The 16,167-nt window shown below is 40.7% G+C and overlaps 1 protein-coding gene across 1 annotated transcript; it reads right to left on the minus strand.

The window, feature by feature from the left end:
• Nucleotides 1–13,843: 13,843 nt before the first annotated feature.
• LOC147900892 (hydroxycinnamoyltransferase-like) lies at nt 13,844–15,278 on the minus strand. The gene is made up of 2 exons (XM_087376390.1): nt 14,824–15,278; nt 13,844–14,731 (listed from the first exon to the last, which is right to left on the minus strand). The coding sequence occupies exons 1-2, from the start codon at nt 15,253–15,255 to the stop codon at nt 13,844–13,846; spliced, it is 1,320 nt and encodes a 439-aa protein (XP_087232516.1). The 5' UTR covers nt 15,256–15,278.
• Between the last annotated feature and the right edge of the window lie 889 nt (nt 15,279–16,167).

Genomic DNA, 16,167 nt, shown 5'->3' on the forward strand with positions numbered 1-16,167 from the left:
GGTTGTAAGTGGGTTTATAAGATCAAGCACAATGCAGATGGTTCTGTGAATAGATACAAGGCAAGATTAGTTGTCAAGGGGTATGCACAGACATATGGCATTGATTATGAAGAAACTTTCAGCCCAGTTGCAAGGATGGCAACTGTAAGAGTAGCCATTGCTATGGCTGCATCAAAGGGATGGTCTTTACATCAGATGGATGTAAAGAATGCCTTCTTGCATGGTGATTTGCAAGAAGAGGTCTTTATGGAGCAGCCAGCAGGTTATGTTCATGCTACTCATCCTGAGTTTGTTTGCAGGTTGAAGAAAGCCTTGTATGGCTTGAAGCAAGCACCTAGAGCATGGTCTGACAAGATAGGACAATATCTTGTCACTATTGGCTTTCAGATTTCCAAGGCAGATTTCTCACTCTATGTGAGAAAAACAAAGAAAGGGATTATGTTGCTGGTCATTTATGTTGATGATTTGATCATCACAGGTGATAGTGATGAAGATATCCTTCATGTGAAAATGCTATTGAGGCAGAAGTTTGAGATGAAGGATTTGGGAGAGCTGCGTTATTTCTTGGGCATTGAGGTGATTAGATCACCAAGTGGGATACAGCTCTTGCAGAGGCAGTATGGATTGGACATGCTGTCCAAATATGGGATGACAGGCTATAAGCCTATTTCAGTTCCTTTGGGCAGAATGTGAAGCTGAGCGCAGATGCAGGTGAGCTTCTGGAAGACCCTACTGTGAACAGACGCATAGTAGGAAGTTTGATTTACATGACTATTACCAGGCTAGATTTGAGCTATGCTATTGGGTTGGTAAGTCAGTTTATGCAGGCTCCAAGGAAACCGCATTTGGATGCGGCTAGACGCATACTCAGATATGTGAAGTCCACATTGCAGTATGGACTATTTTATGAGGCTGGGGTTCAGATACAGTTGCATGGATACACTGATGCTGATTGGGCTGGTAGTATTTCTGATAGACGATCTACCAGTGGGTATGTGTTCTCTTTTGGGAGTGCTGCAGTCACTTGGAGCAGCAAGAAATAGCCTACAGTTGCCTTGTCGAGCACAGAGGCTGAGTACAGGGGTGCAACAATGGCTGCATGTGAGGTAGCTTGGTTGCATAAGCTACTCTATGATATGCATCACTTGGAGCAGCAAGAAACAGCCTACAGTTGCCTTGTCGAGCACAGAGGCTGAGTACAGGGGTGCAGCAATGGCTGCATGTGAGGTAGCTTGGTTGCATAAGCTACTCTATGACATGCAGCAATGGCTGGATGTGAGGAGCTTGGTTGCATAAGCTACTCTATGATATGCATAAGCTACTCTATGATATGCATAAGCTACTCTACAGGTGGGCCAGTTGTCATTTATTGTGACAACATGAGCAGCATACACTTGGCAAAGAACCTAGTCTTTCATGCTAGAACAAAGCACATTGAGGTGCATTATCACTATGTGCGAGAGAAGGTTTTACTAGGTCTTATTGATCTAGTTTATGTCAGCACAGAGGATCAGGTAGCTAACATATTCATGAAAGCATTGGGCGCAGAGAAGCTGCGCAAGTTCAGAGACCTGCTTGGTGTGCAGGAATTGGGATTGAGCTCGAGGGGGAGTGTTGAGATATTGAGCTCCACTCGCGATATGCCAGGGTGACCATTGTGTATTTATGTCACCGACTTGTTAGCTAGAGATGCGGTTGGTACACCGCCCACGAATAATAGCTGGATGACAGCTATCCTTATCTACTCTAGTTTGTGGCTCAGTTAGTATGCCACCTTAGTTAGTTGAGTTTGGTTTGAGACCCACATATAGGGTTCTTCTATTTCTTTGTACTAGAGTTCTTTTGGCTTTCACAACTAAGAAGAGGAAAACTGTTTTCAGCCTCCACCTTTGTGTGTATTTCCCCATCGTGCATGTGAGAAAGCCGCAAGTGAGACTCCTTCCCTCTCTCCCACAATCTTCACAGGGGATACACCCACCTCGTCAGATTTCCAAAGGTCGAAGAAGAAAATTTTTGCTGCCCTGCCTCTTGTAAACTTGGATAGTGTGCTAGTCCAAGTTTCCAAAGTGCATTCCTTAGCACTATTAGAATGAAATGAGGCGGCGAAGGCACTTGAGGCATGCAAGGCAGATATGCATCATGATGAGGGTGCAAGAGCATTGGTAGATACTTTTATGGCACAACTGGAGACTGCTAAGGCTGCCTTGCAAGCAGAGGAGAGTGCTATGGCAACTGATGTAATCAAGATGGACCAACTGAAGCACACAATTGGGCAGTTGAAATTGACCATTGAGACACTTGACGATTCTTTGGTAGACACAAAATTTGTTGATTCTATGGCCAGGGCTCAAACAGATTATGACCTGAAAGACATGAAAGTAAAGTGTGTAGAAGCCTAGATGGAGTTTGTAAAAAACATGTAGGGGAACAAAAGTTATGTTTTATTGAGTGTTCCACCACCTAAGGTGCCATCTGCTGATGCTTACACATATGATTAATGTTATATTTTACAACTTGTGGGTTGCTGATGTATGATGCTGAAGTATTAGGCATGTTCGTGCTTCCATGCAAGCATGCATACCACATGTACTATTTTGCACACCTTGCTGCCAGCTCAGACCAGTGTATGGACAAACAATGCATCCAGATAATTACACCAAAGATATGGTCGTTGGTGCTCTTCTATAGTTGTGATGCATCGTAGAAAATCTTTCATCAAGGTAGGTTCACAAATCATCCAACTTGAATTTGTGTTTTGTATCTTGCATGCTCTAATTATGTCTATGGTACCTATCTACCTATGAGGTGCAAGGTGCATGCCCGTGAAGTTGTAGCTATCTAATTATCCGGCATGTTTTACCTAATAGGCCTTTCCATTTTTTTAGTAGCTACCAAGCATTGGAGGGTCGCTAGTTGCCCACCAAATGATACCTACCAAGCCATACCACAAATGTTGAATTCCACATACTAGGTGGCAGGTACTTAGCAATTTGCTTCTAGTAGTTGTTGCCAGACACGAATTGGTAGCTACTACCACTAGCACATGGTGCATAGACAGCTACAACACAGTGTATGGTAGTAGCGAAGATCTAGGGTTTTTGGCTACCTGCCCACCAAATGCTACCTACCAGGCCCTCCCACAAGTGCTAGCTAGCACACACTAGATGGCTACAACACCATGGTAGCTACCTCATGCTTGATACATAGTTGTGACTTGACGTTTGGTAAGTTCCACGTGGTGCATAGATAGCTATGACTTAACGTCATGGTGGCTACATTACCATGGTAGGCACTACATGGTGGATACATAGCTATGATAGTGGATAGCTACTCCATGGAATAGGTAGCTACCTGTTGTCCACCACATGGTGGATAGGTGGCTACAACACAGTGGTAGCTACCTCATGGTGGATACATAGCTATGACTTGACATCTAGTACCTTCCACATGGTGCATAGATAGGTACAACTTAAGGAGTAGAGGTCACCATGGTAGCTACCTCATGGTGGCTACAACACCATGGTAGGTACTACATGGTGGATAGATAGCTATGTCATAGTGGTAGCTACTCTATGGAATAGGTAGCTACCTATTGTCCACCACATGGTGGATAGATGGCTACAACGCAATGGTAGCTACCTCATGGTGGATACATAGCTATGACTTGACGTTTGGTACCTTCCACATGGTGCATAGATAGCTACAATTTAAGGAGTAATGGTCACCATGGTAGCTACCTTATGGTAGGTACTACATGGTGAATACATAGCTATAACACAGTGGTAGCTACTCCATGGAATAGGGAGCTACCTGATGGACACCACATGGTGGATACATAGCTATGACTTGACATCTGGTACCTTCCACATGGTGCATAGATAGCTACAACTTAATGAGTAGTGGTCACCATGGTAGCTACCTCATGATGGATAGATAGCTATGTCATAGTGGTAGCTACTCCATGGAATAGGTAGCTACCTCACATGGTGGTAGGTACTACATGGTGGATAGATAGCTATGTCACAATGGTACCTACTCCATGGAATAGGTAGCGACCTACTATCCACTACATGGTGGATACATGGCTACAACACAGTGGTAGCTAAAATTCCTTTTGTAGGTACCTCTTCACGGTGTTGGATTTCGTATATAGTTGTAGCTGCCTATAATGATATTGTTACATTCATACTTTTGATTTGTTTGGCATAGATTTGTGTCTAACTGGTACCTTGTGTGATACTTTGACATTCCATATCTCACAACTATCTTCAGGATTGCAGAACTACAAACACCTAAAAAAGAAAGCTGTGAGCCGAAACCAGCTGTTGTTGATGAGGGTCCTCAAAATGGCATAAGACATGACTAGTTATTCCTTCTTCTTTTTTGCCAACATGATTGAATGTATACAGATGTTACTTGAAGTAGTCCTTACATCTTTTGTTTTTGGTTATTTGGCAGTGGGTGAATTGTTCAATACTGCTAATGTTCATGGAGATTTGCTTGATTTTCTCAAAAACTTGAGAAATGACATCCCTCCAATTGAGTCGGATTCTCTAGACAAGGTAGATGCCAATCATACTTCTAGTGCAATGGAGCAAGTAGGAGCTAATGCACAAAATCCAATTTCTCTTGTCGACAGTGTGGGGGTGTTAAGAGACAATGTGACAAAGACACTTGGTGGCTCAAATTCAGGAGATATAAGTGACGGGGTCCCTCAGATTTTTGAGAAGACACCTGCTGGTTCAAAATCGGGAAATGGAAGTGAGGGGAGCCCTACACTTGCAAAGACCTTGACATTGTTGCAAAAATCAATGAAACGGAAGTTTGAAAGAGGTGAATTCAATTGGCCTTTTCCTTTCTTAAATTGGCAATGATGGATGCATCTTCTCTCCATTTACTAATTGATTGTTCTTGCAGGAGAAACTACCATGACAATTGAACCTACCATGAATAATGACACTAGTCAAGATGCAAGGGAAGGTACTGCTACTTCCAAGGCCAAAAAACACTTGCCTTCCTAGTTGTTTCTGTTGGAAGCTAGTGTTGTAACAAAAAATCTCTATCAAAAGACTATGGCTACTTTTGGCTTTGTAATATCCCACCGACAATCATTTCAATGGAATTTTGTGTTCTTCAATGTCTTTTCTTCTAGCCCATTATCCAATAAAGTTGTCTTGTGCATTGTAATGTAGCACTTTGAAATATGTTCCTTGTACTCCCTATCTTGTACATCATGAATATGTAACCTTGATTGTACAAATAGTTGTAAAATAATGTCGTGTGTCCTGATACAAAGATTTATGTTATGGACTATTGCTGGAAATTGCCATGGGGATTGAAGGGCATGGCAGTGCTCCTGGATGCTTGCAAGGATAATGGTTTTGTCTTGGACTTGCATTGTGCAGTCGGAGATGTACTCTATGCCATAAAAGCTATAGTAGTAGGGTGTGATACACATGGCTCATGAGAGGAAGGTAGGGATGCATATCAGCAAAGCAATGAACAAGAGGGGAGTGTTGAGGATTGCTCAGAAGGCGCATAGTTTTTTGCAACAAAATTTTCCTGGAAGTTGCCATGGGGATAAAGAGGCATGGCAGTGGTCCTAGACTCTTGCAAGGACGAGCAACGTGAATGTGGGGATGTACTTAGTGCCATAAAAGTTGTGACTGTTGGGTGTGATCCACCATGCACACGAGAGGGAGGCATGGCTTCATATCAGCCAAAGAATGAACTTGAAGCAATTATTGTGGATTCCCAAGAAATCTCACCAAAGAGTAAACGAGAGCAATTATTGTGGATTCCCCACAAGTCACACTTGCAGTTGTGGAAAGTAGACTTGCTCATATCATGAATGTCGATGAAATTCAGGAGCTGAGTGTGGTAGCACTTGCTTCTCTCAAAAAGACTATTCACATTGCAAGCCCTAAAGTGCTAGTTCTAGATATGAATGGTTTACTTTTGCTAAGGTACAAACAAATTTGGGTGTGAAGGAGAATGTTGATTTCAAGGCAGCTGCACTTAAATACAAGGTTCACCATGTAAAAAGGCAATTTTGCACAAGCCATGCCTTCGCTTACATCATCTGGCCTGGTGTAGAGCAGTTTGTTCGTTCTTGCTCTAGCAAGTTTATTCTATGCTTATGGTCATCTTGCATGAGAAATAATATTCATCGCACATTGGAAGATTGCTTTGAGAGCTTGCATTCAAGTATTTGGACCGATATCCTATCACAGGAGAATTGCATGGAGGCATCTTTCACACTCGTGCAAGTGCCGAGCTTGGATCAAAAGGACCACAACAAGCCAGCCTTCAAGAAACGTGTGGACTTGATTGCGAGGCATCCTGAGTGGAGAACATATGAGGTGTTGCTAGTTGATGACACCAAGTACAAGAACATGTTGAATTCGTCTTGATCAATGATTTGTCCGACATCGCTCGACCCAACGGATGATGCGCAAGACCCTTTCTTCCTCACCAATGCTCTATTGCCATGGCTGCTTAAATGGAACGAAGTTGAATATCCAAGAGCATATGTGCAGCCAAATATGCTATGTAATGAAAAGGATATGGAGTCCATGTATGTAATGAAGCATTGGCAAGACTTGGAGTCATGTCGCAATGTAACGAAAAACCTTGCAATCTATTGATACTTTTTGTAATTGCTTTTTGATACACCCTTCTTGGGACTATGTTATCCAAGGAAATTTTTAACTTATACATGAATAAATGGTTCTTTTTTAGTATTCTATCAACATGTGGTCTTTAACATTCTCTAGAAGAAAGTGTGTGTTGAATGGTTATGCACAATTGATTGAAAGATTGAGAATTATAGAATCTTAGGATTGTTTGTGTACATGCTTTTTTTGGAAGGGGTTTGAGTTAGTCAATGAGTTAATTAGCTAGTGGATACCATCATAACAAAGAGCCAAATTTATGCCAGGTGGTTGCTAGTGGTCTAGTTCTAGGTAGCTACCATCATAAGAGTGAGCACAATTTTGGCCAAGTGGTAGCTACCACCACAACAGAGAGCATAATATTTGCTAGGTGGTAACTACCAACATAACAGGTGGTAGCTACCACCACATAATTTTGATACAATCTGGGGACTATGTGATCCAAGGCAATGTATTTCACTTATACATGAATAAATGGTTCTTTTTCAGTATTCTATCAACATGAGGTATTTAATACTCTCTTGAATAAAGTTTGTGTTGCATGGTTGTGCACAACTGAATGAAAGATTAGAGTCTTAGGATTGTTTGTGTACATGATTTTTTTGGAAGGGGTTTGAGTTAGTCAATCTGTTAATTAGGTAGAATTAGGTGAGCATAATTTTTGCCAGGTGGTAGCTACCACCACACAACAGAGAGCACAATGTTTACCAGGTGGTAACCATGGGGGATTCACTCTTAGTACAAGGGGGACATCACATGCGTGCATCAACTTCAAGAAAACCCCCTATATACAATCCATTTAACATAATAAAATACCCCTATTTAAGCTTATAAGGATACCATCAAAAGCGCACTATGTCCCGCCCTTCCTTAAATCTATGTTCTTTCTCAATTATTTGGACTACATCATAAGAAAGTTCAGATGACAGAGATTAGACCATCTTCAATATTCACCAATGGGTAGTATTAATTTGTTTCCCTACCATGGCCTAAATTTAGCTATAGCTCAGGCTTAGTTCATGCGCAATTGGTACAATACCGATTGTCACTAGTCAAATGTGTGTGTGTGTGTACTTTTTATGTTTAGGGGGTAAAAACTTGTATTTCCCTATACCCCTCCCTCTTCCTCCTTAAATATGTCAAGGCCCCCTAACTTAAATTTAAGACTGAGAAAAATTAAAAAGTGCCCCCACCCCTAATGTATAAGCTTATGCCTCGTCTAAAAAAACCCCCCTATTGTACACTCACGTGATATCATAAGTTTCCCCTTGTGAATCCCCCGAGGTGGTAACTACCAACATAATAGGTGGTAGCTACCACCACACAATTTTACCCAAGTGATCAAGCCATAAAATAGTTGGTAGCTAGCATCATGAGAGAGATCACCTACTTTGTAGGAAATTGATAGAACCACATACAATGACATTGCTCACAATATCAACCCTCTTCTTTGACACTAGGGTAGCATGAGGGTAGCATGAGGCACCTTGACTCCATGCACCTAAATGTGGATGCCTAGTCATCACAAATGTGTAAACCTATTTTGCATTAAGTGCTCCATTTTCATGTATTGCAAAAGAGATCAAAGTCATGAAAATAACCAACCAAAACAGAGAACAGAATGTATTTCATTTAATGGAAGTTATCAAGAAAGTAAGCGGTAGCCTACACTTGTTCCTATTTTTTATCTCCGCTAACTAATCGGATTGTGTGATAGCATTGTATTACATGATGCTTGTTCTACATATCAAATGGAATGCTATTATAAATAGCTTCATACACTTCAGAGGACAATACATATGTTCTCACACATCCTTCCCACTCCATTGGGAACTTGATAGCTCTGACAAGGTGGGACTCGATGAAGACTTTAGTCTCCAACCTTAAAAGCCTTTACTCGTATGGATTTCCTTGAGTTTTCTTGTACCAAAATCTTGTGACCACAAATGAGCCTTGACCATAAACATTCCCCCATGCATCTTTAAGTGGAACATCTGTCTTTTCCTTCCCTTGTGTGCATTTTAGAATATAGAAATCCACAAGCTCATCATTGTCAGGAGGAGCTACAACAACAAAATTATCACCAACACAAAGTGCATCACTAAAGGCATCATGCTTTACAATCCCAATTTCTGCTTCTGTCCACATCACCTTCCTTGATTTCCCAAAACATTCGGGTAACGGGTCAAGCCTTTGAGGGGTATGTGGCATCAACCCCTTCGAACAATGTCTCTCTTAGAAATAACACCACTTCCTTTGCACATTGGATCTGTGCACCATTTGGCTTTAGCTGCTCATGAGTGAGATGCCTTTTAAGAACAGACCTTGCACCATTGTGTTCACCCTTTCCATGTCCTAAACTAAAAAAATTATGTGTCATGATTTTCATTCGTGTCATTGTGCCATATTGAGCAATGAAGTAAAAAAGCCTCTTTGTTGCTTTGAACTGTGAGGCGACTCCATCTCACCACACCCAATGTTCATTGACATGAATGGCTTGACCTTTTAGCCATTTATAATGGAGCATAAAGCAATGCTGAACAAAAAGAGTGTCATGCATCCTATCATCGAATATATAAAAGTGATGATATTTGTGGACGATGCCCACAATACGCACATACGTAATTTGGACAAAGATTGTAACTTGGTTGGAGTGCCAATGCATGGATTGGATCTCGTTTTGTTCTCTAAAAGTGTAGTTTTCTACAAAATCCATGACAGATACCACCACTTCTTTGGGGACAAACAAGACACGCCTTGAATTGCTCTGCCTACCATCTATAGACAAAGTTATGCTTTATAAACTTGTTTAAGTGGTCCTTAAGCATTACCAAAAGCTCCCTACATTGCATCTCTTTGAATGAAAGAACTTTCCTTTTTTCCTTTTTTCCATAAACTGTGGTTCCCCAACTTGGACATCCTCAAATATCTTTACAGACACTGTACATGCAGTAAATGATTCCTCCCTTGGGCAACATGCCATTTTTCCTGCTCCACATGAAAAGCATTGCCATGCACACTGATTCACAGTTGGAGAGGACTTGGAGATGGAACATTGTGTGGAGAGGGAACAGTGTGACGTGGATGTGGAGAGAGAATAGATAGATCTGAGAGACAAATCATGTCTAAGAAAGAGCTCATGTGAGAGAGAGAGAGATCTAAGCTGTAAACTGAGCAAAATTCAAACCATGGGTGGGAGAATTCAAACCTACTGGCAGCTTTCCACATGGTCATTGCTATACATAGTAGTTTCCCTTTTAACACTAGATTAGGGAATTAGGGAATTTTCATATAGTTTGGGAATTTTGAATATGGCTAAGATTTATAACCACGGTCAAAAATTAACCCATTAATTGAAAGTGGAATACATCCTAAACTCCAGATTAGGGAATCCTCCCAAATCCCACTTTCAAATATGAGTTCAAGTTTTGGCCACATGATCAAATCTTAACCCCCCTTACTTGAAAGTGAGACTTGGGAGTTTCCCAAATTCTCTAATATAGTGTTTTTTCCAATTGCATGGCTTTTCCTATACCAAGTAGCAACACGATGGCTACCACTTTGCTAGTGATGTCCGGGACACATCTATCAAGTCCACCTAATCATGCACACACCCAACACTGACTAGAAGCCATTGAACATGCATAAAAAATTTGCAACGGCAACACCACTCATTGATAAACTTCTCAAGTTACCAATCATAAATTCAATTTTGGATTTCCCTCAATTGTCAAGCATGCACTGGTCAAGCAGTAGTGTCATAAATATGGATAACCACATGAGCCAAGTCATAATTCATGAGTTAAAGGAGACCTCAAAACTTTCAAATTACTTTTTTGTATCATAGGATGAGTACATAGCAATACATACTACACTTTGGGTGGGGATGCATTTGTAAGTGGTAGAAAATAACAAGAGAAAATCAATTTTTAAACATGTGCACGAATCTAATTTAGCATCCAATGCTAGTGCAAGATTTGACGCAAGATTTAAAACAAGATTTGAAAGGGTATGGGGGACTAATGGAGATTGATATGGTCAACAAACTTGTTTTTTTTTCATGTGAAGGTGGTTTAGTCTTGCAAGGTTGTTGGAATGGTGTTTCTATACAATTAAAAACAAAATATGCACCTTATTGCATTGGGATCCATTCTATGTCACATCATCTCTCTTACAAACTTGTACTTCCATAATTTGATGCATGGAATCGAGACTTTAGTGATAAAATGCTACTCTTACTTTTGCAAGATTCCAAAAGGTACAATCAATTTCGAGTTGTTGCAGAAGAAGTGGGTACAAAAGGGAGAAAGGTTTAGAAAAATGTGGATACTAGATGGATACCTTTGGTTCAACGAGTGAAAAGATTGTGGGGAAAACACAAGACCTTGGCCTATTTAATACACATGGAGGCAGAACAAAAGGCTAAAAAGGAAAATATTTTGTATCATAAATTAACCAAAATAGATTTGATATTGGGATTGTGTGGAATTATTCCACTTTAAATAGAAAATATTAATATATTGACTAAAATGTCTCAATCCAAAGATATTTATAGCAGTGAACATGTTAAACCTCTAAAACTAATTTGAGTATCACAGTACTATATGATAAAAAGTCAACCTCTAGTTTTCAAGTATGGAATTGTTTGAAGATTGGAAAAGTTTCATAGACCTTGGTGGGGATTCCTCTGTTTTACATGTGAGGAGGAAGGATATGGTTGTCTTTGTGCAAATAACTAGGTTCTTGGGTTGGTGAGTGAAAACAAATGACAAAAAATTCTACAATGTGTGAGAAAGAAGGCTTTTTAAAAAAATGTACAAGCAGTGAAAAAAGTCCCCTAGTGAAGTTGCCAGTGTTGTGGTAGATGAGATTAGAAGAAAGTTCCAACAAAATTAGCTTATGTAATCATTTACAATCATATTCTCACATTTTTAGGTTAATGGATCTTGTGAAAGTATTAAAGCATGTCTAAAAAATCGTTCGGATGCTCGCAAAAAACAATGTCGATGGGACATTGACATGAACAATATACCATATTGGATTTTGAAAACTTGCTTTCTTCACAACAAAGTAATTCAATGCAAAAATGTTCAATGCAAAGTAATTCAATGAAAATATTCAAAGTCATGCACCAACAAAGTAATTTAATGAAAAATGTACAAATGCAAGGTTCCATGGATCATCTCTGGAGTAAGCTCATTCCTACAATATAACATTTTTGAGTGACTTTAAGCTTGCAAATTTATGTCAAGCCTTTATTCTTTGCTCAATTTAGAATGAAATGTCTTTTAGTACTGTAGGTTGCTTGAAGAATAAGCTTTGCAGCAAGTTGGAGGATAACTTAGATCTCAGCTTGCTCTTGTTTAAGTTGCTTTCCGTATGATAGAGCATTAGCACTCTAGATGTCAAGATGTAAAAAGGAAAGGCTATAAATAACTTTTTTGGACTATTAAGTAGACTTTTTGGTAATTTTGTTGCCATTGGATTTGAAGGACAATCATTAACCTTGAATAATTTTATGCTTTGTATACTTTATAGCATCCAAAATGTTAGCTATTTCATGTATTTTAAGATTATGAAATGAAAAAAAAGTGGTAGCTTTTGGTATTATTAGCTTTTTGATATATTTGTTAACAGTAAAAGTTTTTTAAATGCTCTAGAATATTTTGCCAAATTTGAAAGGAAAACTCTAACAAAAGATGGAATTTGCCAATTCTTTAAGATTTTAAAAATAATCTATGAAAAATATTGCTACTATCTTATAGTACTATATTACTATTCCTTCAATAAAGACCTACAATTCAATCAATCCAACCACAATAGTTGTAAAGGCCTTCTAATTTTACTTATCCCATTCCTGCATCTCTTTTTCACTAAAAACTAGTCTATACTCAGTCTAAATGACCATTCATCAAACATACTCCACAAGATTCATATTTTTATTGAATCACAAGTTACAATCCATCACCATCAATTTTGCAATCATTAATACCCTAATGAAGTTATGACTTGATGCTTAGACTTCCTCATACCTCATAGATACTTAAGCCCTCCTCATGGAACCTTAGCTTTGTGATGCGGATGGATGCTCCAATTGAATTGCCATTGGAGAACAAGTAGTTGCCATGTCGAGGAAAATGTGCAAAATAGGTGCTCAAGATTGTTTATGAGCTTTAAAAAATGCATAAAAATAGTCCAAGAGTGGTGGTAAAGTGATCAATTGCAAAGAAAATATGAATGCAGGTACAAGAACCCTAATAAACCATTCTAGCTACAAACATATTGCCATAACTCTTGAAATGGCTTCAAGAGACCGTTGTGCATAAAGAGGGCACACATACATAATTCATTTGTGCCACCTTGCAACGTAATAAACCAGTTCCCTAATCGTACTCCTATATACTCAAGGCAACTTCATTGATTTTACAACTTATTATAAACCACCAACACAAATTCATGGTTGCACTCATTACTCGAACCTATGTCAATAGTAAAGGCCTTTCCATTGTACCTTCTAGCAGAATTTATATATTATTTCTAGAGATTATTTACAAGCCTTAGCCTGTAAAAAGTCACTTAGATATCGCTATTGCATGAGATCAACCATCATTGAAAGCAGATTCAATCCTTTAGCACTTTGTCCAGCAGTATGGAGCTCAACCTTGTAATGGTGACATTGTATAGCCTAATGGGATCTATTAGTAGGCGATTAGGATCCATCACAAAATTATGTGTTGATAGCTAGAATCTTTTTTAGATACACTCTACGTAGCTTTATGCACTATTTAGAAGTCTTCAATATGTAAAAGGTTACCATGATGTAAAGGAGAATGCAATTCTTAGCATCTTGTCTTATATAGATCTCAACCTTATGCTGGCAACGATGCAACACACAATGAAAATCAATGTGTAAACACATTAAAAATTCAATGAAAAGGGGCTTTATGTTTTAACAAAGTAGAAACCCTTAGGGAATAGGATTTCAAATAATGTTTCCATTAGGGTCACCAACTTTTTATAGCAACATGTTCATCATCCCTTTCTCGAATGGTTCTCTTCAAAGGGTCAAAATCACTAGGATTAAAAATCACCATGGAGGAAAGACTTGAGAAAGCAATAGGCATAAAGGCCCAAATGACTAAATTATGCCTTTCATATAAAAATTGGAGCTAGATTATATCTTTGTTCATGTCTTTGGTGAAAGCCGGATCACACTCCAACCTATGCATCGTAGCCATGGGGAGGGCCAGGCACACCTCGATGTTGTTGCCGTCATGAGTAGGGAAGAAAACTATCTTCCCTTGGTCCTCCACCTGTGATGTTCGAACACTTAGGGGTTTGCCCCACCCGAAGTCGACGTCAAAGACGGGGAATCGGGGCGAGCTAGCCACGCGCATGCGAGCACGATTCAAGGAGGACCGAGCAAAGAGTCCAGCATGGCCATGGAGCTCAAGCGAGTGGAGCACTCTGTGCACGACCGAGCTAGTGCAGGAGGCGATGGCTGCTTGCATGCGATGGGCGGTGGCAGTAAGGGGCTCCTCTTGGAGCTCCCGAGCAGTAGCAGAGGCCATGGCCCAGAGGAGGGAGTTGCCGAAGTAGGCATCTGGGAGGCGGGGAGACATGCGTGATCGCATGTTAGCGATGTGGATGAAGCCGAGTTTTTTGTCAGGGGCGTGACCCCGGGCTCTGCTAACGCACCGCCAGAGATGGGCAACAAGCACTTGATAGGAGGTAAAGCCCCTTCCGGCACACTCCTTGAGACGACTGATCATCTCTTTGGTGAAGACGAAGACCTTCTGGGCTGTCTGTGTTTCTTCAACGCTCTCGTTGGGATCATTTATCTCATCTGCGATCTCTTCCAAGTCTATTCCTGCTTCCTCCTCTGATGGTTTCTCCACCTTTAACAGCTCCCGCTTGTGCACTGGCCTCACCGAAATGCTTTCGCCCCTTCCACACTCCGCCCATGACTTCATAAAATGCCACAGCGACTTCCCATCTGCAACAATATGGCTGTGCGCAACCCCCAGCACCACGCTTCCGCATTTCAGCCTTGTCACCTGGCAACACAACAACCTCCAACCTTGATCACACTTGCCTCCCTACCGCATCTGCCTGCTCACAGAGTCCACAAAAGCACTTTTCGCCTCACCTGAACCGAAAGCAGAGGCGCCGAGGAATCTTGCCGCGGAGGATAGTCTAGCCCCCGCGTGAGCTCCACGAAGTACGGCATCGTCTCGAAATTGTCAGCCTCCAAATCGCTCAAAGCCAACCCATCCATAACAGCCTCGACAAACTCAGCCCCGAGGTCATTGCAGACGATCTGGAGTCGCCCGTTTTCTCCTTCACCCAACCGTCCAGCAAAAGGATAGAAATGGGCCAGAACAGTGGAAAGGCTTAGCTTGAGCTTCTCGACAACAGAGGAATAATCTTGTGGGCTGATTCGGAAGAAGAGAATTCTGCAATTGTAGGGGAAAGAGTGGTACATGATATCGGAAGCGGAGAGGAAAAGGGACTTTTGTGGAGAAGGAGAGGAGGGGATGATGAAGGAGCGCTGGAGCAACGAAAGGCGCGGTTCCTGCATGGTGTTGAAGCAAAGCAAAGGAGCTTCTTACCTCACGCTGTTTCTTCATAGAACACGTTATGTGTAAAAAAACACCTCTAATTAAATCTAAACTAACACAAGAATAGAGTTCTAAACGAACACGTTAAGTCTAAAAACACTTTCACCAAGGAAAAATAAAAAACTAGGTTGGGTAGGGTGTTTAGAGGATATTTCGGGAAAACAGGCTTTAGAATTAGCTATGGCAGCCCTTTCAATAGGTACACCTTTAGAATTAGTTATGGCAGCCCTTTCAATAGGTACAGCTCACAAGGGTACCTTATATGTACTAACTTGCCTCAACAAGATATGCCTTGTGGTGATAGAAGAAATTGACAGTTTGGAGGCCACAAATGTGGCTTTATTGGCTAAGAAAGCTCATGTGGACAAGACATTAGCTGAGATAAAAAAGCAAGGAGGGAAAGTACAAGAAGAAAGGGGAAGGAAAAGGCCAAGAAAGAGGAATGGGGGAAAAACAAAGTGGAATGGGAAGTGAGAAGGCCAAGCTCCAAGACAAGGTACATGCATTGAGGGTTGAAGCACATCAAATGAGAGACATGCAAATGACCTCGAAGGGGGGCTGCAAAGCCATGGAAGAGGCTCAAAGTAGAGAATGCAACTCTCAAGAAAGAGATGTCTACCATGCATACCACAACCACAATGAATAGGAAGCATGCTGAGTTTACACAACAGCTCACTAAAGGGAAAAAAGAGATGCTTGAATGGACAGTAGTGGTAAAAAAGGGATCAGTATCCCCTAAGAAGTTCATCTTTTAGGCTCTATAAGAAGAGAAAAGGAGAGCTAGCAAGGCTTTGAATGTCATGATAAGAGGCTTGATAGTGGGGGATACCAATGGCAAATGCCCTGAGTGTTTGTTCACTAAGATGGGTGTG

This window comes from Dipteris shenzhenensis, chromosome 6 (assembly GCF_047967505.1).
Source record: "Dipteris shenzhenensis isolate YYH24624 ecotype China chromosome 6, Dip_SZ_1.0, whole genome shotgun sequence".
Lineage (NCBI taxonomy): Eukaryota > Viridiplantae > Streptophyta > Polypodiopsida > Gleicheniales > Dipteridaceae > Dipteris > Dipteris shenzhenensis.

What these genes read in the sequence shown, in the direction of transcription:
- LOC147900892 (XM_087376390.1), bottom strand. Translation starts at nt 15,255, where the DNA reads ATGCAGGAACCGCGCCTTTCGTTGCTCCAGCGCTCCTTCATCATCCCC. An exon ending in CGCCTCTGCTTTCGGTTCAG is followed by an intron (nt 14,732 to 14,823) that starts GTGAGGCGAAAA and finishes TTGTGTTGCCAG; the next exon opens with GTGACAAGGCTGAAATGCGG.